At 40.4% G+C, this 27,783-nt stretch overlaps 2 protein-coding genes across 2 annotated transcripts; both read left to right on the plus strand.

Moving 5' to 3' along the window:
* The first annotated feature begins 430 nt into the window (after positions 1 to 430).
* Positions 431 to 1,363, plus strand: LOC117349660 (olfactory receptor 6F1-like). The gene has a single exon (XM_033923253.1). It carries the CDS (start codon positions 431 to 433, stop codon positions 1,361 to 1,363), a length of 933 nt encoding a protein of 310 aa, XP_033779144.1.
* A 16,793-nt stretch (positions 1,364 to 18,156) lies between these two features.
* LOC117350536 (olfactory receptor 6M1-like) lies at positions 18,157 to 25,397 on the plus strand (the record flags this gene model as incomplete). The annotated part of the gene is made up of 2 exons (XM_033924843.1): positions 18,157 to 19,078; positions 25,387 to 25,397. Coding segments are annotated over exons 1-2 (933 nt in total), but the record flags the coding sequence as incomplete, so codon positions are not given.
* Between the last annotated feature and the right edge of the window lie 2,386 nt (positions 25,398 to 27,783).

Consider the following 27,783-nt stretch of genomic DNA (forward strand, 5'->3'; position numbering starts at 1 on the left):
AGAAGAAGGACAGTCCAAGCTGGAGTTGGGAAAAAGTGAGCAGGTATGCAAGTAAAGCAATATTTAGTGCTTGTACTTGCTAACTACCCATTTAGCTTTGCGGTACGAAGACAGTCCTAATTTTGAAATCTTATATATATGAGATTTGGCAATGAATATTAGCCAGCACCTCTATAACTTACTTGAAGCATGAAGATCTTCCCTCTGTCCCCAACCCTGACCCCCAAGGGGATTTCCTCTATGACCTGAACCCTTTCCCAACCCAACACCACCTCAACATAACCCAATCCTTTCTCGATGGATGAATATTGATTGGTTGCTTATTTTTGTTTACCAAGACTATAATACATCAGAACCTGAAATATTATTTGCATTTTTTTGTCAGACACTCTGTTTCTTTCTTTTTCTATAGATTTATAGCATAGGGTGCATGGAGGAGAATCACACAGTGGTGACAGAGTTTGAACTCCTGGGCTTTCCAACTAGTCCAGAGCTACAGATCATTCTTTTACTACTGTTTCTGACTATGTACATATTAACTTTAACAGGAAACCTTCTCATCATTTTTCTGGTAGTCTGTGACCATAATCTTCACAAACCAATGTATTTCTTCATTAGCAATTTTTCTGCTGCTGAAATTGGCTTCACTACTTCTGCTGTACCAAAGTTGTACTCAAGTCTCATAATGATAAAGACAACCATTTCCTTGAACGGTTGTTTGACCCAACTGTATTTCTTTTTTGCTTTTGGAGTAACAGAGGTTGCCTTTCTAACTATCATGAGCATTGATCGGTACTTGGCCATATGCAAACCCCTACATTATTCTTCACTGATGAACACTAGAACATGCACAGCGTTAGTTATCTTCTGCTGGATAACTGGATTTTTCTGGATTGTGATACTTATAGCTTTAGTTTCCCAATTAGCCTTCTGTACTCCAAATGTCATGAACCATTTTCTCTGTGACACATCACCACTCTTTGCATTGGCTTGCATCCGTTCATACACTACTGAGTTGTTTTGTTACAGCTTCACCTCCACCATGATTCTATTCAGTTTTGGGTTGACCTGCACATCTTACGTCTTCATCATAAGAACCATCTTGATGACACCTTCTACTACAGGAAGACAAAAGGCCTTTTCCACATGTACATCCCACATCACTGTTGTTGCCATCTATTATGGCTCTATCATATTTATGTATGTGAGGACAGCAAATTCGGAAGCTTCACTTGATAAGGACAAGGTAATAGCTTTGTTCTACTCTGTGGTTACACCTCTGATTAATCCCTTGATCTACAGCCTCAGGAACAAAGATGTAATCAAAGCTCTCAAGAAGGCAATTCAGTACAAAGCCAAATAATTACTCTATTTGCTGTTTGTGGAATAAGAACATAAGAAGTTGCCTCCGCTGGGTCAGACCAGAGGTCCATCGTGCCCCCAGTCTGCTCCCGCGGCGGCCCATCAGGTCCATGACCTGTAAGTTGATCATTTGCCTAAAACCCTTCAGTCCCCTTTATCCTTCTATATGTACCTTTTCATAATCCTATCTCTACCTCTATCTGTATCCCTCAATCCCCGTATCCTTCAGGAATTTATCCAATAGTTTTGGGTCTCTTTGATAGGGTTGTCTATAGTTTGAATTTTTTAAGTGATAACATGAATGTCTCATTCTTTGGATCATCATTTTTTAAATTTAAATCAATGAATAAAGCATATTAATTCATCGGTAAAATGGAATTAGAGATATGAAATTATATATTTTTGGAATCTTGAAACCCAGATGGTAGGTCAGGATCCCAAATGATAGGAGTTACCAATTAATGGCAGTCCCTATGATAGTAATATTATACAAATGTAAACAAACACAATTTATTTTCACAAAGATAATATCAGAAAATAAGGCAATCACTGTACCACACTTTATATATACAGTATACTGTATACAGTGTATATATATATATATATATGTGTGTGTGTGTGTGTGTGTGTACAGAAAAATACAGGCACAGATACTATTTCATGGAAGTTCCTAGTGTTTAGCAAATTTCAATGTAATTAATATTATAATCTTGATAATCCTCACATGTGAAACGTAACCAACATTTGCAATTAAAGTGACAATTGAATTGCTATGATTATGCTGTATAATGCATTAAAAAATAGAATTTGAATGAGGTGCTTCTTTCCTGGCTGATGTCTTCATATGCTAATCATGCTTAGGAGAAGGAAAGAAGAACCATCCTTCAGAGCACAAGGAATATTCTTATGTGTCTTTTCTTATAAAAGAGAGGTACATTTGTTTAAATGGAAATATGACCCCTAGCGGTAATCAGGCAAAACTGCCACTTGGGGGTGCCATCTTGAGGTTGGTGCCACAGTGACCAGGATTGATTGGATATTGCTCCTGGCTGATGCCCCTGGACCCCTGAGGTTGCCACCCTGGGCCTCAGTGTCCCCATGAATCCCAACAGATGTCAGACCCTTGGACCATCACTCAATCAATGTAGATAGCCACTAAAGGTGTTAGGCAGGATGGGAGGTGTACATGGTGGGGTTGGTTCCAGTTCAGAGTGCCACATACAATTCTGACCATCTTGTTAACCGGCCAGATATTTGTTTGATAGTCGGTATATTAAAACTAATAAACTTGAAACCATTTAGGTCTTTGTCTGCCAACATTTATTTACTGCATTGCTATGAGAGAATTGCAAAATCACTGCTTCCAGTGGAATATCCACAGGGTCAAAGTCTGATTATATCACATCATTTTCATTTAAGGATATTAAAGGGGGAATTTGTCAATGTGCATTACTGTTAAGATGAGTTATTTTACCACAAGGTTTCATTACTAAAATACAGTAACACAACTTGTGGTAAAATAACTCATCTTAACAGTAATGCATATTGATAAATTTCCCCTATATGAGTTATTTCCCACATTTGCACTCATCCTTTCATTGTCTCGTTGCTTGACAATCAAGGTGAAAACAAGGTAATATAGTCTACATCTGTTGACAATTTAAAACAAAAATAAGAATGAAAAATAATCTAAGCATGGCATTACTTAATAGGGCTTGACAGGCAAGAGTTCATACAGTATGGGGTGCAGTATGCCCAGCAGTCCGCTCACGCGGCAGCCCTCTGGTCTAATACCAGCACCCTAACTGAGACTAGCCCTAACAGCGCACGTTCTTGTTCAAAAGAAATTTGTCTAACTTTATCTTGAATCCTTGGAGGGTGTTTTCCCCTATAACAGCCTCTGGAAAGGCGTTCCAGCTTTCTACCACTCTCTGGGTGAAGAAGAACTTCCTTATGTTTGTACGGAATCTATCCCCTTTCAACTTTAGAGAGTGCCCTCTTGTTCTCCCTACCTTGGAGAGGGTGAACAACCTGTCCTTATCTACTAAGTCTATCCCCTTCAGTACCTTGAATGTTTCGATCATGTCCCCTCTCAATCTCCTCTGTTTGAGAGAGAAGAGGCCCAGTTTCTCTAATCTTTCGCTGTACGGCAGCTCCTCCAGCCCCTTAACCAGATGTGGAACAGCTTTACTGCCCCTCTTCGGAGTTCGACCTCCATCCAACGCTTCCGAAAACATTTGAAAACTTGGCTTTTCTCTAAAATGTAACTTCTCCCTCCCACTCCATTATACTAATTCCCCTCTTTCTTTCTTTTTACTAAGCCCTTCTTCTTTCCATTGGAGTTCCTTTCTATATTAATTCCTGTAAAACCGTGTCGAGCTCCACTTCTGTGGAGATGATGCGGTATACAAACTTAAGGTTTAGTTTAGGTTTAGTTTAGTCACTCTTCTCTGGACCCTTTCGAGTAGTACCGTGTCCTTCTTCAGGTATAGCGACCAGTGCTGGACGCAGTACTCCAGGTAAGGGCGTACCATGGCTCGGTACAGCGGCATGATAACCTTCTCTGATCTGTTCATGATCCCCTTCTTTATCATTCCTAGCATTCTGTTTGCCCTTTTTGCTGCCGCCGCACATTGTGTGGATGGCTTCATCGACTTGTCGATCAGAACTCCCAAGTCCCTTTCCTGGGAGGTCTCTCCAAGTACCGCCCCGGACATCCTGTATTCGTGCATGAGATTTTTGTTACCGACATGCATCACTTTACACTTATCCACGTTGAACCTCATCTGCCATGTCGATGCCCATTCCTCGAGCTTGATTATGTCACGTTGCAGATCTTCGCAATCCCCCTGCATCTTTACTACTCTGAATAACTTCGTATCATCCGCAAATTTAATCACCTCGCTCATTGTACCTATGTCCAGATCATTTATAAAGATGTTAAAGAGCACCGTGTCGGGTCCTCTGGTTTGTAAAAGGTGGTGACATTAACCGCAACCATAATTGTTTTAATAAACTAAGAGGTTCATAATAATAAAAAAAAAGTTTAAAAGTGTCCTAAATGGCTACTTGGATGATCAAAAAGCCTGATAGTCCAAGTACCCATTACCAAAGCTGGTTTTAGACGTATCTACACCTAGGCATGCAGCAGGTATAACCAAAACCGTAGGCAGGTTGCCTAGTCGGCACTTATACCTTTTTGACTTAGACAAAGTCAAACCAGGTCTAAGTGCCGAAAAAGGGGCCACTGAGCTGATGGCCGCTGGCGCGATCAGTTCAGTGGCCTGGCAACCTACCCACCCACCCACCGCAACCATCGTGGCAGGAGGGATGCCTCATCTCCCCTACCACGATGCCATCACTCCTCTACCCGAACTGCCATGACCCACGGCAGGAGAGATGCCCTATCTCTCCTGCCACAGGTCGCGGCAGTTCGGATAGAGGAGTGATGGCATCGCGGTAGGGGAGATGAGGCATCTCTTCTGCCACAATACATCACCACCCCCCCCACACACAACATAGGGGCAAGAGGGAGCCCAAGCCCTCTTGCCCCGGCGATCGTGCCCCCCCCGCCGAGTACGATCGGGCCAGGAGGGAGCCCAAACCCTCCTGGCCCCGGCGACCCCCCCCAACTGGATCTGGCCAGGAGGGAGCCCAAGCCCTCCTGGCCCTGGTGAACCCCTACCCCCACCCCCCACTACAATACGGGCAGGAGGGATCTCAGGCCCTCCTGCCCTCGACACAACCCCACTTCTCCAACGACCGCCCCCCGAACCCCTGATCGCCCCCCCGCTGACCCGCAACCCACTCGACCGACCCCATGACCCCCCACCCCCCCTTCCCCGTACCTTTCAACATTGGCCAGATGGACGGGTGCCAAGCACGCCCTTCCGGCAGGCCAGCCGGCTCCAGAATGGGACCGGATTGGCCCAGCAGGTGAAACCCCACCCACAGGTGGAGCCTGAGGTGCCTGGGCCAATCAGAATAGGACCGGGAGCCTTAGGCTCCTCCTGTGGGCGGGGCATTAAGCCATCGAGAAGGCTTTAAACTAAAAGACAGGGGAAAGCCGACAGTCGACCACCAGTCGATGGCCCGGGAGACAGGATGCCCCGAAGTAGGAACCACGGGCAACAACTCATACACTGGAGGAGACGACCTCACAGCAAATAAGGGAGACAAGGCAGGAAGGGATGACTCATGCACAGGAGGGGATGGCCAAACAGAAAACAAGGGAGACAATGTAGGAGGAGAAAATGACACTGTGAATGAAACAGTAGAGACAACCAAGCGTAGGAAGTCCAAAAAGGCAACGCAAAGAGAACTCAAATGTATGTACACTAATGCTAGAAGTCTGGGAAACAAAATGGGAGATTTAGAGACAATAGCAAGACGCGATGAACTGGAAATCATTGGCATAACAGAAACATGGTGGAATGAAGAAAACAAATGGGACACAGTACTACAGGGATACAAACTATACAGAAGAGATCGAGTAGGGCAGAAAGGTGGAGGCATTGCCCTATATGTTCAGGAAGGAGTCGAATCTGTTGGAGTGGCTACGCTAGAAAAGAAAGAGAAACCGGAGTCCCTCTGGATCAAGATTCCTAGACAAAATGGAGCAGACACAAAAATTGGCCTGTACTATCGACCCCCAGGGCAGACGGAGGAAAATGTCTCAGAAATGATAGAAGAAATCAAACAAGAATGCAAGACTGGCAATGTAATAATCTTGGGAGACTTCAATTTCCCAGGGATAGACTGGAACCTGGGAACCTCCAACTGCGGCAAGGAGGCTAAGTTCCTGGAGGTGCTAGGGGATTGCTTCCTGGAACAAATGGTAAGGGAGCCGACAAGAGGCAACGCCACCTTGGACTTGGTCCTAAATGGCCTCACAGGACCGACAAAAGAAGTAGAAGTCACGGTCCCGCTGGGGACGAGCGATCACAACATGATCAACTTTAAACTTGACATCGGGAAAGGGAAACATACCACAACCTTAACCACGACCTTAAACTTTAAAAAGGGAAAATACGATCGCATGAGAGCCATGGTAAAACAATGGCTCAAGAAGAAGATGGACAAAATTAAAATGGTAGATCAGGCATGGTCCCTACTGAAAAACACTTTCACGGAAGCACAAAATCTTTACATTCTACGGATTTCCAAAGAAAGGAGAACTAAAGGCAAAGGAGAACCGGCATGGCTTACCAGACAGGTGAAGGAAGCCATAAAAGATAAGAAGGACTCTTTCAATAAATGGAAACGCACAAAAATGACCGAAGCATGGAACAAACATAAAGATGATCAGAAGAAATGCCACAAGGCGGTGAGAGATGCCAAAAAGGACTATGAGGAGAAAATAGTGCAAGAGGCCAAAAACTTCAAGTCATTCTTTAGATACGTAAAAGGGAAAAAACCCGCAAAAGAGGCGGTGGGACCGCTAGTCGACCAGGGAAAAAAAGGGTACCTCAAGGAAGACAAACAAATTGCAGACAGACTAAATTCCTTCTTTGCGTCTGTCTTTACAAAGGAGGATACCGCAACAATACCAGATGCAGTGGAAGTGTTCAAAGGAGTAATAGAGGACAGCCTCACCACAGTAGAAGTGGACTTGGACCAGGTATACTACAAGATCGACAAACTTAAAAGTGACAAATCCCATGGACCAGATGGAATTCACCCGAGAGTCTTAAAAGAATTGAAGGTTGAAATCGGAGAGTTGTTGCAAAAATTTGCCAACCTGACAATTAGAACTGGACAGATACCGGACGATTGGAAGATAGCGAACGTCACGCCAATTTTCAAAAAAGGATCAAGAGGAGAACCGGGCAACTACAGACCTGTGAGCCTTACGTCTGTCCCTGGAAAGATGGTTGAAGCACTGATTAAAGATAGCATAGTCCAGCATTTAGATACACACAACCTGATGAAAGCAAGTCAGTATGGCTTCAGGAAAGGGAAATCATTTTTAACAAATTTACTTCAATTTTTTGAGACCGTGAATGAACAAATTGATAGTGGAGAACCGGTGGACATAATATACTTAGACTTCCAGAAAGCGTTCGACAAAGTTTCACACAAAAGGCTTCTCAGGAAACTACAAAGCCATGGAATAGAGGGGGATATACAAAAATGGATAGGCAAATGGCTGGAGAACAGGAAACAGAGAGTGGGCATAAATGGGAAGTTCTCCGACTGGGAAAAAGTGACTAGTGGTATACCCCAGGGCTCGGTACTTGGGCCGATCTTATTTAATGTCTATATAAATGACCTAGAAGAAGGAACATCCAGCGAGATCATCAAGTTTGCAGACGACACAAAGCTATGCCGGGCAATCAGATCGCAAAAGGATAGCGAGGAACTCCAGAGAGATTTGGGTCAGTTAGAGAAATGGGCGGAGAATTGGCAGATGAAGTTTAATGTGGAGAAATGCAAAGTGATGCATTTAGGCAGTAAGAATAAGGAACATGAGTATAGAATGTCAGGTGCAACTCTGGGTAAGAGCAAACAAGAAAAGGACCTGGGTGTACTGATAGAAAGGACCCTGAAACCATCAGCACAATGTGCGGCGGCTACAAAGAAAGCAAATAGAATGTTGGGCATGATAGGCAGAAAGGGTGGTGGATCACTGGAACAAACTACCGGTGCAGGTGATCAAGGCCACTAGCGTGCTCGACTTTAAGAATAAATGGGATCTCTATGTGGGTCGAGCAGCACTCTGACTTAATGGGGTGGGACAGTAGAGTGGGCAGACTTGATGGGCTATAGCCCTTTTCTGCCATCATCTTTCTATGTTTCTATGTTTCTATGATAAAGAAGGGAATCACGAGTAGATCGGAGAAGGTCATAATGCCGCTTTATAGAGCAATGGTGAGACCCCACTTGGAATACTGTGTCCAACATTGGTCTCCCAACCTAAAGAAGGATATAAAACTGCTGGAGAGGGTGCAGAGACGAGCAACAAATTAGTAAAAGGTATGGAGAATCTGGAATACGAAGTTTGACTTAAGAGACTGGGTTTGTTCTCCCTTGAGAAAAGGAGACTGCGAGGGGATATGATCGAGACCTTCAAAATACTGAAAGGAATCGACAAAATAGAGCAGAAAAAACTATTTACATTATCCAGTTTGACACGGACAAGAGGACACGGAATGAAGCTAAGGGGGGACAAGTTCAGGACTAATATCAGGAAGTTCTGCTTCACTCAGAGAGTGGTTGACACCTGGAATGCTCTCCCAGAGGAGATTATTGCGGAATAGACCGTCCTAGGATTCAAAAGCAAACTAGATGCACATCTCCTTACGAGAGGCATAGAAGGATATGGGTGACTAAAAATTACGCCAGGTGTACACCTGACAGGGCCTCCATGTGTGCGGATCACCGGACTTGAAGGACCAAAGATCTGATCCGGAGATGGCCCTTCTTATGTTCTTATGAATCCAGCTTTTAAGCGAAGGACTGGTTCCTCCTTCGCCTAAAAGCCCTTGTTTTGGACGTTTTGGGCTTATGGGTTTTTTTGGTTCATTATGGGGCATAAGTGTAGACGTCATGGGGGTGTACTTGTAGACGTAGTGGTTGGCTGTGCGTTTAAACAGCTGAAGGTAGAGGCAGGCCATTATCAAAACAAGGACGTTTGTTTTGGTTATGGACACTTTCCCTGCTTCTGCTTTCAACGTTTAAGGTCTTAGGCCAAAAAGGGACTTAGACGTTTTTTTTTATTATGCCCCTCCACGCCTGCATCTTGTACCTCTGTCTGCAGTTCTTTGTTTTGCTTTCATTGTTTTTTACTGCAGACCAGTTGGATTTTGCTTTTGTTGTCGTTAAATATCTCCTTGTTAACATTTCTTTGGAATAAACTCTTTCTGAAAGTATAAGGAATTCCCTATTTTAGGAAATTTTATTTATTTGGATTTAGCTCATGCTTCTTCAGTTGTAGCTTATAATGAGACCATATTTTCCTGTCCTAGGAAAGTTTACAATCTAATTTAGTACCTGAGGTAATGGAGTACTAAGACCCAAATTCTGTAACCGGCGCCTAATGTTATGCACCTATTATGGAAGTGGCCATCTAGATAGGTGCCTATCTAAATTGAACGACAAGCTCAATTAAGCTTTTTAATTAACAATAATTGAAACTTAGGCGCATATCAAGAAAGAGCGATTCTGTAACAAGGCGCATCAAAAAATTTAGGCGGCCTTCAAAAAAAATAGGCGCTATGCATGTTAGGCATGGGCGTGGCTTCGTGTTAGTCACCTTGTTACAGAATCACTGCTCTTAAGAGTGCTTAAGCGCTCGCATGGGTGCCTAACTTTTAGCTGTGCCTAGAGCTGGCCTATTTATTGGATGCCTCCAAAATAGGTGCCCAAATAGGTGCCGCTCAGCGCAATTCACTAAACAGCACCCAATTTTACTTGAATTGCGCTGAACAGTGCCTATTTCGGAGCCTGCCTTTTTGCTCCAAAGTGACTTGTCCAAGATCACAGGAGGCAATATTGATATTTGAACCTGATTTATTATCATGGTGCCCTAACCTCTTAGTCTATCACCAGTAAAACTGAAAATCCTTTTCTACCAATGAGTTCTAATCCTGCTTCTCGAGCCCTTCGGTGATTTTCCTCTAGAGTGGTGTTCCTTTTTCACCACGTACCATATCAACAGTCCTTTTTATCATTTCTTATTGTAAGGCGCTAAACAAATATACATAAATGAAGGTTTATTTGCAAACTGTGCTGTAGAGAGTGATGACTCAAAAGGCTTCTTGAGCTGTTGAAATTACACGTTAATGAAGTTTGTTTTCTACTGAAAATATCTATGCTATCAATCGATGAAGAAAGGGAAGGGGAGTGAAAGGCAATCAAGGGAAAACAATTCTGAAGAAAGAAGGACTATGTGATGATTTTTGTTGTTACCAATTAACCAATTAACCCTATTGGCGATGGGTTGGGAACAAAGATCAAGACCTGCAGACGGTGTGCACTGTGGAAGAATCCCTGGTGAAATGCGAGGGTCTCTGTGGTAGAAGAGTTGTTTAAGTACCTCTAATAATATTTAAACTCTCAAACCAGAAAAGTAAATGGAGGTAGGCATGAATGCAACTCTTTGAATTTCATTAGATTTGAACATGTAGATACGGTCTATACAACATAAAGTGTTGTATAGTAGTATGCTCCAATCTGGGTTGTATTTTCTTATTATTTTACTGACACTCACGGTTTGTTTGTTTTTACCATTCTTTTGCAAGAACATACAAATAATGATTCTCTTGTTGATGTGCTCTAATAAAGTTTTATAAATAGGACCCCTAATAATATCTAATGGAGTCATTAATAAATTCAAAGGAAAAGCAATAACATCTTGCCCTAAACAAGATTAGCCTGTGACAGAATTTTTTTTCCCATTTATGACTAATTGAAAAGTGTACAGTTGACACCTTAGGGTTCTGCTGGATTTGCAGGAGTGATTTTGATTAGTCTGATTTTAAGAAAGAGGGAATATAAAAGACAGCTACAAGCCTCCAGATCCTTCCTGTTTTGCCTATTTGCTGTGATGTAAGTATTTTTGCATGCATATTTTTATTTGAACCTTTTCATGGCTCTCTGGTTGTTTTTTTTCCCCTTTCTTTTGCCAAATTTTCAAAAGTGTGTCATTCACAAATGTCATGTCAAAACTGAAACAAGTCAAAATAATGACATTGTATCTATCATTTCTTCTTAACTCCATGATATTAAGGGCAGGGATGAAAGAACCAGCCTGGATTATACCTTGACTAATCTATCACACCTAAAGTAAAATAGCTCAAATACAATTGTATTTGTGGATTAGTATATGGTACTATATCTTTGACCTTCCTCAGTTATTGATGTCCAAGAATAGATTGAAGCAAATAATGTAATCCTAACTATAACTATACTTCAAAGAAGTATTACACTAACTCCCAGTCCCCGAAGGAAAGGTCAGACAATGGTTTTTTTTAAAGATCAACAGATGATAGCTGCTGGCATTGGTCATCTTGAAGTAGGGTCACTGGATCATTTGTTGTTCTATTGTCCTTTGATAATCAACGTTTGGAAATCAATATAGGGACAAATTAATTTGTTGGGTTTTTTTTGTTTTTTTAAAAAAAATCTTTATTCATTTTCAAATTTACAATAAGTGTAACAATATATCCAAACAAATTAACAATAAATATAACACTTAATAATCATCAATGGTATAAATAATATGCTCTTATCTCCCACCCTTCCCACCCTTTCTTATCATATAATCAATACCTTATACAATATGTAACAATAAATTTACCCTACCCTCCCCCCTCACAATCAAACTTGTAAATTTAAGGAGAAAAAAAAATAAAAACTGGAAAAATTGGGATAGGCTTAATTTCTCCTTTTGGTGGGAAAATTTATGTTTATGTTATCAATATGAAAAAAAATGAACTCAGAAATATTGTGTCATAATAAATTATTTAAATTAACATGGGGTCCATTGACAAATTTTGTTAACTCTGATTAGAAAGATTATGCCTTTATTTTCCTTTTTTTAAAATTTGCACATCTAGGAGGGGAGGGAGAGAGGTAATTTATTTTGTAATACTCATTGATCAAATAAAAGTCTTGTTTATGATATAACTGTATGTATAATTCAAAGCATTTTGTTTTCAAGATAGGGTGAGAGGGAGGGAGAGGGGGTTAATATTTTGTAGTATTCTTTGATTGATTGTAAGTGCTGTCTGTGATGTTAATTGTATGTATATTTTATTGCACTGTTCTCGACAGATGGTATGTGAAAGAACACTTTGGATCGCACATCACATCTTCATTGGTCCGATTTTATAGGTGAAATATAGTGATGCATAGAGGTTTGTTTTCTATTACCCAACATTCCTTTCACCTGTGTGCTAGATATTGGAAAATCTGCAGCTAAACTTACACTTTGGGGGTTTGAATGCCTGAAGATGCCATATCCAACAGATATATGGCTTCTGGTAGCCTGCGTTGCTGTGATTTGTGGACCAGTAAAGTGTCCATGCACCATAGCCATAGAAATTTGATTTATAAAAATAAATTTTCCATTAAATTAGGTCAGCTTCATTTGTTGTTTTAGGGACGAGTTTTTGTTATGAAACCAAATGAAAATTAGAATGAAATGGATTTGTTTGTTTTCATTTTATTTCAGAACAAAACTGAATATTCAAGACGGGGGGGGGGGTGTTCTCCTGTGTTTTCTTTCACGTTTAAGCCTCTTTTACACAAGTGTGGAAGAGGATTTTAGTGTCGGCCAGTGCACTGAATGATTTGTGCTGCTCCGACAGTCATACAGTTCCTATGAGCGTCGGAGCAGTGCAGAGCATTCAGCATGCTGGCCAGCACTAAAAACTTCTGCACTTTAGAAAAAAGGGAGGGGTTAGTGTGCATTATCCACAAAAAAGAACCTCCTACTAGCAAAATTCTTCCACCAGCAAAATGCATGGCATCAGAAATTTTTATCCTACAATACCCCTCTGTTCTCTCTATTATGGGCATAGGTGGTAGATTGACAGCGATTGGCAGTCAGATTTGTAGATCTGATCCAAATCTGAATCATCCTTATTTCAGCTACAAAAGTGAGATGAAAGAAACCGTGAGCTGAACAAAGTCCTAACTGACATAGGTTATAGTTGAATAATATTATTTAAACTCTTTCAAGATAGTTCATCACATTATTGTACTATTTCATGGCTTTCTGAGGATAATTTCTAGTTAAGCTTGACCTCATGACATACCTAGAGAAGTTTAACATCCTACCAGTCAGGATTTCGCACAAACTACAGTACGGAAACTGTCTTAGCATCGTTAACTGATCACCTCTTCCATTTGTTTTCTCTGGGAAAAAGCACACTGGTACTTCAGTTTGACTTAAGCAGTACCTTTGACCTTGTCAACCATGACATTCTGATCAGATGCCTCGATTCTATTGGCATTTCGGGACAGGTATTAACCTGGCTTACAGGCTTCCTAAAAAACCGCACCTACCAGGTCCACAGTGATGGAACTTTTTCCCATTCTTGGAGTAACCCCTGCGGATTTCCACAGGGCTCCCCTCTCTCTCCTTCTCTGTTCAACATCTACATGGCATCACTGGGACATAAGTTATCTGACAAAATTGAAATCATACATATATGCAGATGACATTACAATTATCATCCCCATAACCTCACTGACACAAGAGACTGAACAACTCACCTCATTTCTTCTCACTATGGTAGAACAATGGACTACACAATTCAAACTAAACTTAAATCCAGAAAAAACTAAACTTTTCCTCGCAAGCCCCAACCACAAACTATCGAATACCTCTCTGAAATTAAATGGGCTAACTTACCCAATCAATCCTGGACCGATGCCTGACTTTTGAAGACCATACCACTGCTCAGGTTAAAAAATGCTTTTGCACCCTCTGGAAACCCCATACCATCAAACATTACTTTGACTTCCTCTCCTTCCGATTTCTGGTTCAGTCTCTAATCTTGAGCACCTTAAACTACTGCAATATCATATATTTGGGATCCTTCAAGAAAACTATCAAGTGCCTGAGAATCATTCAGAATACTGCTGTCTGTCTCATTTATGGTCTCAAAAAGTCAGATCATGTAAGCCTGTTCTACAGAAAACTTCACTGGTTGCCAATGGAGGCAAGGGCAAGTTTGCATGCCTTTGCTTCAAAACCTTAACGGGTTCATCCCTGATTTACCTGTCATGCCATTTCGTGTTTCCAGGCACCAATTGCACACGTAGTGACTATCTGTTTGCCTTCCACTCCCTGAAGGGCTGTGTCTACAAGAGATTCCTTGATAGAACACTATCATTCCAAGCTGGCAAATAGAATAAACGTCTAACCACCCTCATTTCAAGTGCACCCTCCTACCAATCCTTCAGGAAATCAATTAAAACCTACCTTTTTGATAAATTTCTCTAACTCCTTCCTACCTTGTTATATCACTGAAATACCTGCTGTATCTCTGACATATTTCCAGTTATACCCAACCTCTCTCGGCTCACTAATGTAACTGAAATTTGTTACCAATGTACTTGACAAAATTTTCTGTAACATCACTGTATATGTACAGTCTCTTCCTCTGTAAACCACTCTGAACTGCTCGTGGTACTGCGGTATACAAAAATAAAGTTATTATTATTATTATTTAGGACATTTATTACAGAGTTTAAATGTAAAATTTTATATATACGCAGATGACATTTCTATTTTAATCCTTCTAAATAATTTTACCACTGAAATTTTAAACCAGATATCTTCTATTATGACTCAGATAGAACAATGGACAATTCATTTCAAACTGAAACTCAATACGGAAAAGACCAAACTTTTCTTGGCTAGTCCCAACGACAAAATAACAAACTCATTGCTTCATCTTAATGGTCATGACTGCCCGATTATTAAATCTATCAAAATTCTGAGAGTCACACTAGACCGACATTGAACACTAGCAGAACACACAAACTTAGTGGTACAAAAATGCTTTTTTACATTGTGGAAATTAAGAACTATAAAAAAATATTTTGATCCTTTATCGTTCAGACTATTGGTGCAAGCATTAGTTTCATCTATTTAGGAGCACCCAAAAAAATTCTAAGGAAATTAAGGATAATTCAGAATACAGCTGTTCGATTGATTTTTTGTTTAAAAAAGAATGACCATATTAGTCGTTTACTTCATTGGCTGCCTTTGGAGGCAAGAGCATTATTCAAATTTTCCTGTATCTGCTTTAAGCTGATATCGGGATTGTCTCCAGCTTACCTTTTTCCTCATTTTGTGTTGCATAGACCATCAAGAGAAACTAGAAACTTCTACTTATTTGCTTATCCGAAAATTAATGGGTGTAGATATAAGACCCTAGCATTTCAAGCTGGTAGGCAACAATCTTGGTTAGGTAAATGTATTCAGCAAGCTATGTTATCCTAGTGCAGTTTTCAGAAATTAATTAAGACCACTTTGTTCGATAAATTTATTACTTAGTGAGTTTTATTATTGAAATTCTGTTTTACAAATATTTGTATTTTTTACTGTTTTATTGTATTTTGCTGATTGTCCAGTTCTTTTTAGTGTAAACTGCCTAGAACTTTTGGTTATGGCGGTATAAAAGAATAAAGTTATTATTAATAATAATAATAAACTAAAGTGAAATTAGGTACTTGAGACAAACTACCCTATCTGTACTGAAGGCTCACAATCTAGCTAAAGCATCTGATAAACTAAAAATATATAACAACAACATTCCATCCAGATTCCATCCGTTTGATTTCCGATTTTTTGGCATTTCAAAAAAAGCCTGAAAGCCTAATTTTTTTGCCTTGCCTTTCATATTTGGTCAATTTGTCATCTTGCAACAACTTGCCTTTAATCATTTTAAGGTATAGGTTTAAGGCTGTTTACTGTATGTTGTTTTATAATGATCTGTCATGTTTTGTTTTAATCATGTATGTACTGTTGTTATCCGCGATTCCGCATAGATGTTTGATATGTGGCTACAAGTGTTTTAAATAAATAATTCTAAAACAACGAACTTATATTTAGGTGCCTATATGGCATTTATTCTATGAAGGAATACAGGTGTCTGCATTCTTTTACATAATACTGGCATGACAGATAAATGTGTGCCTATAGCTTTGATGTATGTGATATTTTTAGACATTCAACATTTTTACATATTATCTCCTTGGATCATTGGAAATAATACTGTAATCCTTCATAGTCTTTTACAAAAATAATGCTTAAATCATCATCGATCCTTTCATTTTTCTATTTTTTACTTGCTTAGCTTATTTATTTAACGTACACACAACCCCCTTTTACTAAGCGATAGCGTTTTTTAGGTCGGGGAGCCGCGCTGAATACTCTGCACTGCTCCCGACGCTCATAGAGTTCCTATGAGCGTCGGAGATCAGTGCACAGCATTCAGCACGGCTCCCTGCACTAAAAACCGCTATCACAGTTTAGTAAAAAAGGGGGGGTTATTTTTTTTAAAAGTATTTTTCAATAAAACATTTATGTTTCTTAATTGGAACTCTGCCAGCTGGGGACTCCTACCGACATGTTTTGCTCTTCGGCTGTATCAAAGCTGTCCCCATTTGTTACTTCAATTCACCATCTAGTTCTTTAGAACTACGGTATACTGACTAGATGGTGGATTGTGGTAACGAATGGGGACAGCCTTGATACAGCTGAAGACGCAAAACATGTCGGTAGGAGTCCCCAGCTGACAGAGTTCTGGTTAAGAAGGGTAAGTGTTTTATTGAAAAATAGTTTTTTAAAAAATAAGTTAAATAAACTAAGCAAGTAGAAAATAGAAAAACTAAATGGGAGGTAGCTGGACTGCCTCCCGTAGTCTGAATATCGCCCCTATGATTTTAAGTACTTAGGGCCTGATTCTCTACAGGACGCTGATCTCATCTGATGCCTAAAAGGCAGCTTCTGATTGCAGGTCTATCATGTATCAGAGACCTAAAGAGAATTGCATCTATAATTAAGGACATAGGGAAGCTTAAGCATTCCCAAGGCCACTTCCGGAGGAAAAACACACCCACACCCCACCTTGGGTATGTTTAAGCATCCCTAGGCATCTCTATTGATGCATTACAGATGCCTACCACCATCTGCAATCGGGATGTGCATTTCAAGAATCAGGCCCTTTCTTTTTATTGTCCAATTTTAAAATTATATTTTATGCTAATATGTCCTATGTATTTATTTGCAGTCTTTTAATAGTCCTTGAAGCAGCCCTTGAAAAGGCGAAACATGGCACCCAACTTTGAGAGAGATGATTTATACCAGGGGTCTCAAAGTCCCTCCTTGAGGGCCGCAATCCAGTTGGGTTTTCAGGATTTCCCCAATGAATATGCATGAGATCTATGTGCATGCACTGCTTTCAGTGCATATTCATTGGGGAAATCCTGAAAACCCGACTGGATTGCGGTCCTCAAGGAGGGACTTTGAGATCCCTGATTTATACCAACTGAAACCTGAAGTAAATCCTTATGTGTAAATTAGGCACAGATAACCTTGATTTTATAATCCTGCGTGCATCTTTAGTGAACATTCCTGACCTTCTCATGCCCTTCCGAAGACTGTGCCCCCTTTTCAGTTACATGCTAAAAGACTTGCATGTACATCTTTATAGAATAGCACTTAGCAAGATGCATGCATAAATCCATGAATGCCAATTGATGGCAATAATTGATTATTAACACCCAATCATTGGTGTTAATTGGCTCACTACGCAATTAACTTGTGCGTGCAAATTAGGCACATGTTCAAATTTACACACCCAACTTTAGACATCATATACAGAAACTGTGGCTTGGTGCCTAAGGGCTCCTTTTATAAAGGCGGCTAGCGTTTTTTACGCACATACCGGAGTAGCGCGTGCTATAGTGCACGCTAGCCAAACATCTACCGCCTGCTCATGCTCAAAAGGAGATGGTAGCGGCTAGTGCGCGCACGTCAATTTAGCGCACGCTATTCCGCGCTTTAAGGCCCTAGCACGGCTTTGTAAAAGGAGCCCTAAATGTTTTTGGTGCACAATTTATAGAATTACTCCTTATAAATCAACTGAGCCCTGTACACAAAAGCAGTAATAGAAGATTAAATTAAAATTGAAGACATCAACATGGAATAAGACACTCCTGAAAAGCTAGCATGATGGCTTTAGAACACAACTTTGCAAATGTAGCATTTCCAGGAATAAGCTGGGTTTCTATTGACCTTTTCTGTCATCTCCTGCAGGTTAAATATTAGCCATGGGTTGGAGAAACCAGACCGCAGTGACAGAATTCATTTTGCACGGCTTTCCCAGAATTCCTCAGCTGCAGATTTCACTTTTTGTGTTACTTTTTGTGGTCTACCTTGTTACACTGACTGGAAACATTCTAATGATAGTGGTCATATGGCTAGACTATCGTCTTCACACACCCATGTATTTATTCCTCATCAACCTGTCTTTCATAGAAACCTCCTTCATTTCTCTGCTTGTCCCTAAGATACTTGTTGACTTTATGTCAGAGGAAAAGACAATTACTTTTAATGGTTGCATGGCCCAGTGTTATTTCTACTTTTTGATGGGGACAACTGATTTCTTTCTTCTGGCAACCATGTCTTATGATCGCTATGTAGCCATCTGTCACCCATTACATTATCCCGCTATTATGACCAATATGTTATGTGTCAAGTTGGTTCTTGGCTGCTGGGCAGTATCTTCTTTCTTGCTTCTCCCACCTATTATCATGCTGTCCAGACTTCCTTTCTGCGGCCCTAAAGTAATAAACCACTTTTTCTGTGACAGTTCAACATTATTAACTCTGGCCTGCACAAACACTGATTTTATCAAGCTGATTAATTTGGTCATATCAATCGTTGCAGTAGTCGGCCCATTATTATTAATAGTGGTGTCCTACATGTATATCATAAACACTATACTGAGGATCCCTTCAGTCCATGGGCGAAACAAGGCCTTTTCCACATGTGCTTCTCACCTTAGCATAGTGACCATAAGCTTTGGAAGTGCTATTTTTATAGAAATCAGACCAACAGGGAAAAAATCAACAGACCTAGATAAATTAGTGCATTTGGTGAGTAGTATCTTGGCTCCTTTGTTGAATCCATTTATTTACACCCTAAGAAATGAGAAAGTCAAGGAGGCCTTGAGAGATACCCTAAACCGCAGTGTGAGAAGTTGCAAGAAGATAAGGAAAAGAAAGGGAGTTTGGATTTAGCCCATACTTTTATCAGAAGTAGCTACATTTCCTGTCCCAGTGGGGCTTCCAATTTAAGCTGTCAATATTGAGAAAGCCTTTAATTGGGTTGGAAAGGCTTCTACCCAGCTAAATCGGGCTGACTAGGAACTGAGAGTAAGAACATAAGAAGATAAGAACAGTCTTACTGTGTCATACCAATGGTCCTTCTAGCACAGTAGCCCATTTTTACGGTGCCCAATCCAGGTCACTAGTACCTGGCAAAACCCCAAATAGTAGCAACATTCCATGCTTCCGATTCAGGACAAGCAGTAGATTCCTCCATGTCTCTCAATATATTCAGTGACACATGGATACTGCTCCTGAATATTCCCTCTGACTACCTTGGCACCGTCTGGGTAATTCCCCCCCCACCTGAGAAAGTTTAAGGGCTCCTTTTACTAAGCTGCGATAGCGATTGTAGCGCGTGCAGAATTGCCGCGCGCAGTCGACACTAATGCCAGCATTGAGCTGGCGATAGTTCTAGCCGCATAGCTCGGGTTTAGCGCACGCAAAAATTCTGCGTGCACTAAAAACGCTATCACAGCTTAGTAAAAGGAGTCCTAAGTTTCAAGTTTATTTAAAATCTGATTTTAACGCTTATCAGCATTTCTAAGCATTGTACATTAATAAAATGTAGGCTACAGTTACATGTATACGACAAACACTTGTAGACCTAAGGAAACTTACAAAAAAGAAACATAAGAGAAGGGGAAGAACTGCAATATTTATAGTAAAAGAGTGTATTGATGCACTTTCTTATCCAGTTTGTCTGTCTTGACTAGATTGTAAGCTCTTTTGAGCAGGGACTGTCTCTTCTATGTTTTGATGTAAAGCACTAGTAACTAGTAATAGGGAAAATATACTTAGGGCTCCTTTTATGAAGGCACAGTAGCGGTTTAATGCGCATAATAGCGCACGCTAAACCACCAGACACGCTAGCCACTATCGCCTCCTCTTGAGCAGGCGGTAGTTTTTCGGCTAGCGCGGGGGTTAGCGCGTGATTAAAAGCCCCGCCCGTTAAAGCCGCTACCGTGGCTTCATAAAAGGAGCCCTTAATGAACCCTATGAGTAGCACCCTTCATCAGTTTTTAGGATCCTCAGCAGCACCACTCAGAGTTCCAATAATCTCATTACTCCAAAGCTTGATGCGTTAAATCTTCATCGGATCGACAGTGATAAGGATAGTGCTGGAAGCCGATATAACTATTGATGTAAAGCAGTACATATGTCTAGTAGTGCTGTAGAAATTATTAATATTAGCATTAGTATTCGGGCAATCTGAGATCAGATTGGTGGTGGAATGAGCACTTACTAAGGTATTTGCTAATATTCTACCAGGATAATTGGTCCGATAGGCTATCTTTGCCCATGTTGCTTCTCTGGGTACCTGCTTGCGCCCTGCATGTGAGCACAGATTCAGTGCTAGAGCCCAACATGGTCTGGTATTGAATATTGAGACTTAAATCAACCTGCAGCTGTTAGCATTATAGGAAAATGCTGAACATTTCAGGCTAAATATTCAACTATCATTTTGTAATTTTGTACTTGAAACATGGAAGGTTAATGGATCTGTGGTGCATGACTTTGCACATAATGGAAGATATGATGATATGGCTTGATTTATTAACATTTGAATTAAATAACAAGAACATTAAGCCTAGCATCCTGTCTATCCAGGTCATATATAACCAGCAAAATCCAAGGATTATATAGAAACATGATGGCAGATAAAGGCCAAATGGCCCATCTAGTCTGCCTATCCGCAGTAACCATTATTTCTTTCTCTCTCCGAGAGATCCCACATGCCTATCCCAGGCCCTCGTGAATTCAGACACAGTCTCTGTCTCCACCACCTCTTATGGGAGACTGTTCCACGCATCTACCACCCTTTCTGCAAAAAAGAATTTCCTCAGATTACACCAAAGCCTATCACCTCTTAACTTCATTCTGTGCCTTCTCTTTGCAGAGTTTCCTTTCAAATGAAAGAGACTTGACTCATGCACATTTATATCACATAGGTATTTAAACATCTCTATCAAATCTCCCCACTCCCGCCTTTCCTCCAAAGTATACAGATTGAGATCTTTAAGTCTGTCCCCATACGACTTATCATGAAGACCATACACCATTTTAGTAGCCTTCCTTTGGACCAACTCATCCTTTTTATATCTTTTTGAAGGTGTGGCCTCCAAAATTGTACACAATATTCTAAATGAGGTCTCACCAGAGTCATACAGAGGCATCAATACCTCCTTTTTCCTACTGGCCATACCTCTCCCTATGCAACCTAGCATCCTTCTAACATCGATCACCTTTTCAACCTGTTTGGCCACCTTAAGATCATCACATACAATCACATCCAAGTCCCACTCTTCTGTCGTGCACATAAGTTCTTCACACCCTAAACTGTACCATTCCCTCGAGTTTTTGCAGCCCAAATGCATGGCCTTGTATTTCTTAGCATTAAATTTTACTTGCCAAATTTCTGACCATTCTTCAAGCTTCACCATCTGGCGTGTCTACTCTATTACAGATTTTGGTATCATCCACAAAGAAGCAAATCTTACCCAACAACCCTTCAGCAATATCATTTATTACATTACATTACATTAGGGATTTCTATTCCGCCATTACCTTGCGGTTCAAGGCGGCTTACAAAAGATTTATAAAAAAGGGTTACAATGGGAGAACAATTGGTTTGCTAGATTGGTAAAGAGTAGATCTTTGGTGTTTCTTTGTTGGTTAAGAACAGGGAGGCTTAACAGAAGATTTGTAGACTGGGATTTCAATCCTTTGTCTATTTTAGTGATTTTGAGAGTATGTGAGGTTAGGGCTGATTCAGGAATTTCTTGAAAAGTATAGTTTTTAGTTCTTTTCTGAATGTCTTGTAGTCTGGGGTGGACATCAGAAGGTTGGAGATCTGGTTGTCCAGTCTTGCTGCTTGAGTGGCTAGGAGGCCGTCATATAGTTTTGATTGTTTTACTTCTTTGATCGGGGGGGGGGAGGGGGTATGAAAGGGGAATGTGTTTTTCTGTGTCTGGTTGTGGATGCTGGGATGAGGCGATTATTCAGGTAGGATGGGCTGTCTCCGTTAAGTGTTTTAAATAACATGCAGTAGAATTTGAATTGTATTCTTTCTTGGATTGGTAGCCAGTGTGAGTTGATGTAGGCTTCTGTGATATGGTCATGTTTTCTCAATGAGTAGATGAGTCTTAAAGCTGTATTTTGGATTATTTGTAGTTGTTTGGTCATAGAGGTTGGGCATGGGAGGAAGAGGATATTGCAATAGTCCAGCAGTCCTAGGATTAGAGATTGTACTATAAGCTGGAATTGTGTTCTTTCAAAGAATTTCCAGATTTGTCTCAGATTTCTCATGATAGCGAAGGATTTCTGTATTGTATTGTTTATTTGCGGTTGCATGGTACAGCATCTGTCTATAGTTATTCCTAGTAGTTTTATGGTGGTTTGGATGGGGTAGTTGATTGAGTTGAGTTCTAGGTTGGCTATGGTTTGGATTTTGTCATTTTCGAAGAGAATGAATTTGGTTTTGTCTGGGTTGAGTTTAAGTTTGTGATCTTGATAAAAATGTTAAAAAGAACAGGCCCAAGAACAGAACTTATCTACTCCTTATTCATACCTAAAGACAAGCCTACAAAACTAATAATACTTTATGGACATGTCATAAGAAAATAAAAATAGCCTTACTGAATCAAACTAATATTTCATTTAGCCCAGTATTCTATCTTCAAGGAGGCCATCCAAGTCACAAGTACCTGGCAAAAACCCAAAGAGTAGCAACATTCCAGAATTGAGATTGTGATGTCATAATGCCTCAATCCACCAATGCCTAAGAACAAACCTCATCGGTGATGTCACAATGACTTGACTCACACAAGAATATAATAATAGCCTTACTGGGTCAGACCAATGGTCCATTCAGCCTAGTATCCCATCTTCACGGAAGCCAATCCAAGTCACAAGTACCTGGTAAAAACCCAAATAGTATCAGCATTCCATGTCACTGATTTAGACCGCCAAGGAATTGTCAACACCCCTTACCGTCCCCCCCCCCTCCCCCGAGCCCAGAACAGTGAGACATTCACAAAATTTTGAGGCATACAAATACATTCACATTACATTGCCTTAAGGTATATTCACATTACATTTCCATAGGGTATATCCACATTGTATTGCCCTAGGACTAAGGCATATGATTTCTGAGATCTCTAATTGTGAAAGTAAAGTGGGACTTCCGGTGTGCTCGCTGAAAACATGGCTGCCTGTAAGTGGTGCCTAAATCAGCAGCTGCCTACAAATCCACATGCCAATGACACATTGGTGCTATTTAAAGAATCATGGCTAATGGCGCCTACCAGATGCAGATGCCTACATTCTTTAGTGAATTGCATCTAACGGCGCCTATGGCTTGTTACACCCCTAACCATGCTCACTTAGGTGAAAGGCACCTTTAGGCATCCTGCTGTAGAAACGAATGCAGTGCCTACATTGTAGATGCCTTTAATCAGTTTTAAATAATTTGGTCAATAAATAGTTTTAATAAGTTTTAAATAATTTGGTCAATTACTGTGCTGATTAAAGCCAATTAAAACAGTTAAGTTAGGCAGCGGTAGGTCACCTAACTTATGGTGACATTTATAGAATATGGCCCTTAGTGATGGGCCTATGACTAAATTTAGGAGTGACTATTTACATCATCTAGGGCTCCTTTCACGAAGCCGAGTTAGTGGTTTAACACGCGTAATAGCGCGCACTAATTGGCTAGCTGCTACTGCCTCCTCTTGAGCAGGCGATAGTTTTTCAGCTAGCGCGGGGGTTACCGCGCACTAAAAAGGTACATATGATAAAGCCACTAACGTGGTTTCGTAAAAGGAGCCCTTAGATAGATGCAGATATTGACATCGAGAGAGAAATACTGAATGTAAAACACTTAAAATAGAACTGGTATGTAAGAAATGTAAATAAAATAAATAATGTAAATCAAGAAAAAATGACAGTAAAACTAAATCTTCCATCAATTTTAAGTTTCAAGTTTCAAGTTTTTATTAATATTTGATGGATCGCTTATTCAGTTTACTAAGCGATGTACAACTTTATAAAATTATAAGATTGTGAAAACAGACAAAATAATTTCAGACTTACAAATCTAAAACAGACATGAGTCGTGGCGGGTAGGGGGGAAAAGTTACAATTCTTTGTTAGAGAGAAAAAAAAGAAAGGGGAAAAACGAGAGGGGGTAAAAAATTCGGGACCTAAAAACATCTGGTCATAGGTCGAAAGATGAAAGGTTGAATGCGTCTTTAAAAAGGTAAGTTTTTTTTAAATTTTTAAATAAGAACATAAGCAATGCCTCTGCCGGGTCAGACCCGAGGTCCATCGTGCCCAGCAGTCCGCTCACGCGGCAGCCCAACAGGTCCAGGACCTGTGCAGTAATCCTCTATCTATACCCCTCTATCCCCTTTTCCAACAGGAAATTGTCCAATCCTTTCTTAAACCCCAGTACCGTACTCTGTCCTATTACGTCCTCTGGAAGCGCATTCCAGGTATCCACCACCCGCTGAGTAAAGAAAAACTTCCTAGCATTTGTTTTGAATCTATCCTCTTCCAATTTTTCCGAATGCCCTCTTGTTCTTTTATGTTTTGAAAATTTGAAGAATCTATCTCTCTCTACTTTCTCTATGCCCTTCATGATCTTGTAGGTTTCTATCATGTCTCCTCTGAGTCTCCGCTTTTCCAGGGAGAAGAGCTCCAGCCTCTCCAATCTTTCAGTGTATGAAAGGTTTTCCATGCCCTTAATCATTCGTGTCGCTCTCCTCTGGACCCTCTCAAGTATTGCCATATCCTTCTTAAGGTACGGTGACCAATACTGAACACAGTACTCCAGGTGCGGGCGCACCATTGCCCGATACAACGGCAGGATGACTTCTTTTGTTCTGGTCGTAATACCATTTTTAATAATACCCAACATTCTGTTTGCCTTCTTCGCGGCTGCTGCGCATTGCGCCGTTGACTTCATTGTTGTATCCACCAGTACACCCAAATCTCTTTCAAGGTTACTTTCCTCTAATACTAATCCCCCCATTTGGTAGCTGAACATCGGGTTTTTTCTCCCTATATGCATGACTTTGCATTTCCCTACATTGAATTTCATCTGCCATTTATTCGCCCACTCCTCCAGTTTGTTTAGGTCCCTTTGTAGGTCCTCACACTCTTCCGTAGTTCTAACCCTTCTACAGAGTTTAGTGTCGTCCGCAAATTTTATAACTTCACAATTTGTCCCCGTTTCCAGGTCATTTATAAATATATTGAACAGCAGCGGTCCAAGTACAGACCCCTGCGGAACTCCGCTCGTGACTTTCCTCCAGCCCGAGTAGTGACCCTTCACTCCAACCCTCTGTCTCCTGCCTGCCAACCAGTGTTTGATCCATCTGTGTACGTCCCCTTCCACCCCGTGGTTCCACAGCTTCCTAAGTAGCCGCTCATGGGGTACCTTGTCAAAGGCCTTTTGGAAGTCAAGGTAAATGATGTCTACAGGTTCCCCTTTGTCCAACTGGCTGTTTACCCCCTCAAAGAAGTGCAGTAAGTTTGTTTGGCACGATCTTCCCTTGCAGAAGCCATATTGGCTCGCTTTCATCAGCCCATTTTTTTCGATGTGCTCACAGATGCTGTCCTTTATCAGTGCTTCCACCATCTTGCCCGGAACCGATTTCAAACTTACCGGCCTATAGTTTCCCGGGTCTCCTCTTGACCCCTTTTTAAAGATAGGTGTAACATTTGCTATCTTCCAGTCCTCCGGAATCTCTCCAGTTTTCAAGGATAGGTTGCAAACTCGTTGGAGTATTCCCGCTATCTCATTTCTTAATTCTTTTAGTACCCTAGGGTGGATTCCGTCCGGGCCTGGGGATTTGTCGCTTTTCAATCTATCTATCTGTTGGAGGACCTCCTCATGGCTCACCTCTATTGCTGACAGTTTTTCTTCTTGGTCACCATGAGGGAAGATCTTTTTCTTCTCTAATATACTGTGGTAGTGAGTTTCACAGTTGGGGGGCCATGACCGAAAACATGACCGAAAACATACAGAAACAAAACGTGTCTTCTAATGCCTATAATTTTCAGGGATGGAACAGATAGGAGGTTTTGAGATGTCGAACGAAGAGACCGGGAAGTGTTATAAGGGATAAGCATTCTGGTGGCAAATTGAGGTTCGTTAGAAATTAAAAATTTATAAACTAAAAGTAATATTTTGAAAGTGATGCGATGGCTAATTGGAAGCCAGTGGGAGTCAATCATTAAGGGCGTGACGTGATCATATTTTTTAGTATTATGGATAAATTTAACAGCCGTATTTTGTATTATTTGAAGTCTTCTTTTTTCTTTTTGTGAGATGTTGAGTAAAAGAGAGTTGCAATAATCAATTTTGGCTATGACCAGAGAATGAATTAATATGTTGATGGATTTGGGCTCGAGGAATTTAGAGATCGAGTGTATCAAGCGTAATTTGAAAAAGCATGTTTTTAAACCATATTACTAATATGGTCGTAGATCGATAGTTTGTCGTCGACAATGACACCTAAGATTTTTAAGGAAGACACTAACTCTAAGGGAATAGCATTAAGGGCAAAAGGGGTACTCAGAATTGGGTCCTTTTTCCAGGTAAAAAGCATCGATTTAGTTTTTTGAATGTTTAGAGCTAGTTTATTGGAATTGAGCCAATTTTTTATAATTTCGAGTTTATTGTTAATTGCCCTAATTTCTTCATTGTTTTCTGGGCCTACAGGATGAAGGAGCTGGATATCGTCCGTGTATGCAAAAGATGTAAAGCCTATTGATTGCCATATGCTTAGTAGTGGGGAAAGGAAAATGTTGAACAAAAGAGGTGACAAAATAAAACCTTGGGGATGAGGTTAAGGAGTAGACTTTAGAATTTTCGTCATTGAATCTAACAATTGAAGAGCGGTTAGAAAGAAATGAAACAAACCAGTTTAAGACTTGGTCATCGAAAACTAAGGATTCCAGTCGTTTGAGTAATAAATCATGGTCAATTGTATCGAAGGCCACAGATAGGTCTAGTGAAAAAAAGAACTATTGGTTTGTGATGATCTAGATAGTAGTGGATGTTGTTTATCAATCCTATCATTGAGTATTCTGTATTGTGGAATTTCCGAAAGCCATTCTGGTTTTGGTGAAGTGCATTTGTAGATTCAATGAAATCTGAAAGTTAGTCAAATACGAGTCTTTCGGTTATTTTGGCAAGGAAAGGTATGTTAGCGATGGGACGATAGCTCGACACTTCATCTGGGCTAATTTTGTGGTCTTTTAGTATTGGAGTAATAATGGCCATTTTCCAGAGAAGAGGAACTGATGCAGTAAGTAAACTTTTTTGAACGAGAGCGTGAATAAAAGGACCAAAGCAGGAGAATAATTTTTTAAGATAGAACGGGGGAATGATTTCGGAATGTGAACCTTTTAAATTAATTTTCTGGAAAAGGGATTCCATATCTTTTATGGAGGAGATCTTGAAATTAGTGCACTTGGCTGTAGATATGGATTCAATTTTGCAATTGTTCATGTAATTATCTGCTGTATTAGGATAAAAAGTATTTCGAATAGTACTGA

The sequence above is a fragment of the Geotrypetes seraphini genome, chromosome 16 (genome assembly GCF_902459505.1).
Source record: "Geotrypetes seraphini chromosome 16, aGeoSer1.1, whole genome shotgun sequence".
NCBI lineage: Eukaryota > Metazoa > Chordata > Amphibia > Gymnophiona > Dermophiidae > Geotrypetes > Geotrypetes seraphini.

Bases quoted from the DNA above. Each gene is read 5' to 3' on its own strand.
- LOC117349660 (XM_033923253.1), top strand. From the start codon at position 431: ATGGAGGAGAATCACACAGTGGTGACAGAGTTTGAACTCCTGGGCTTT.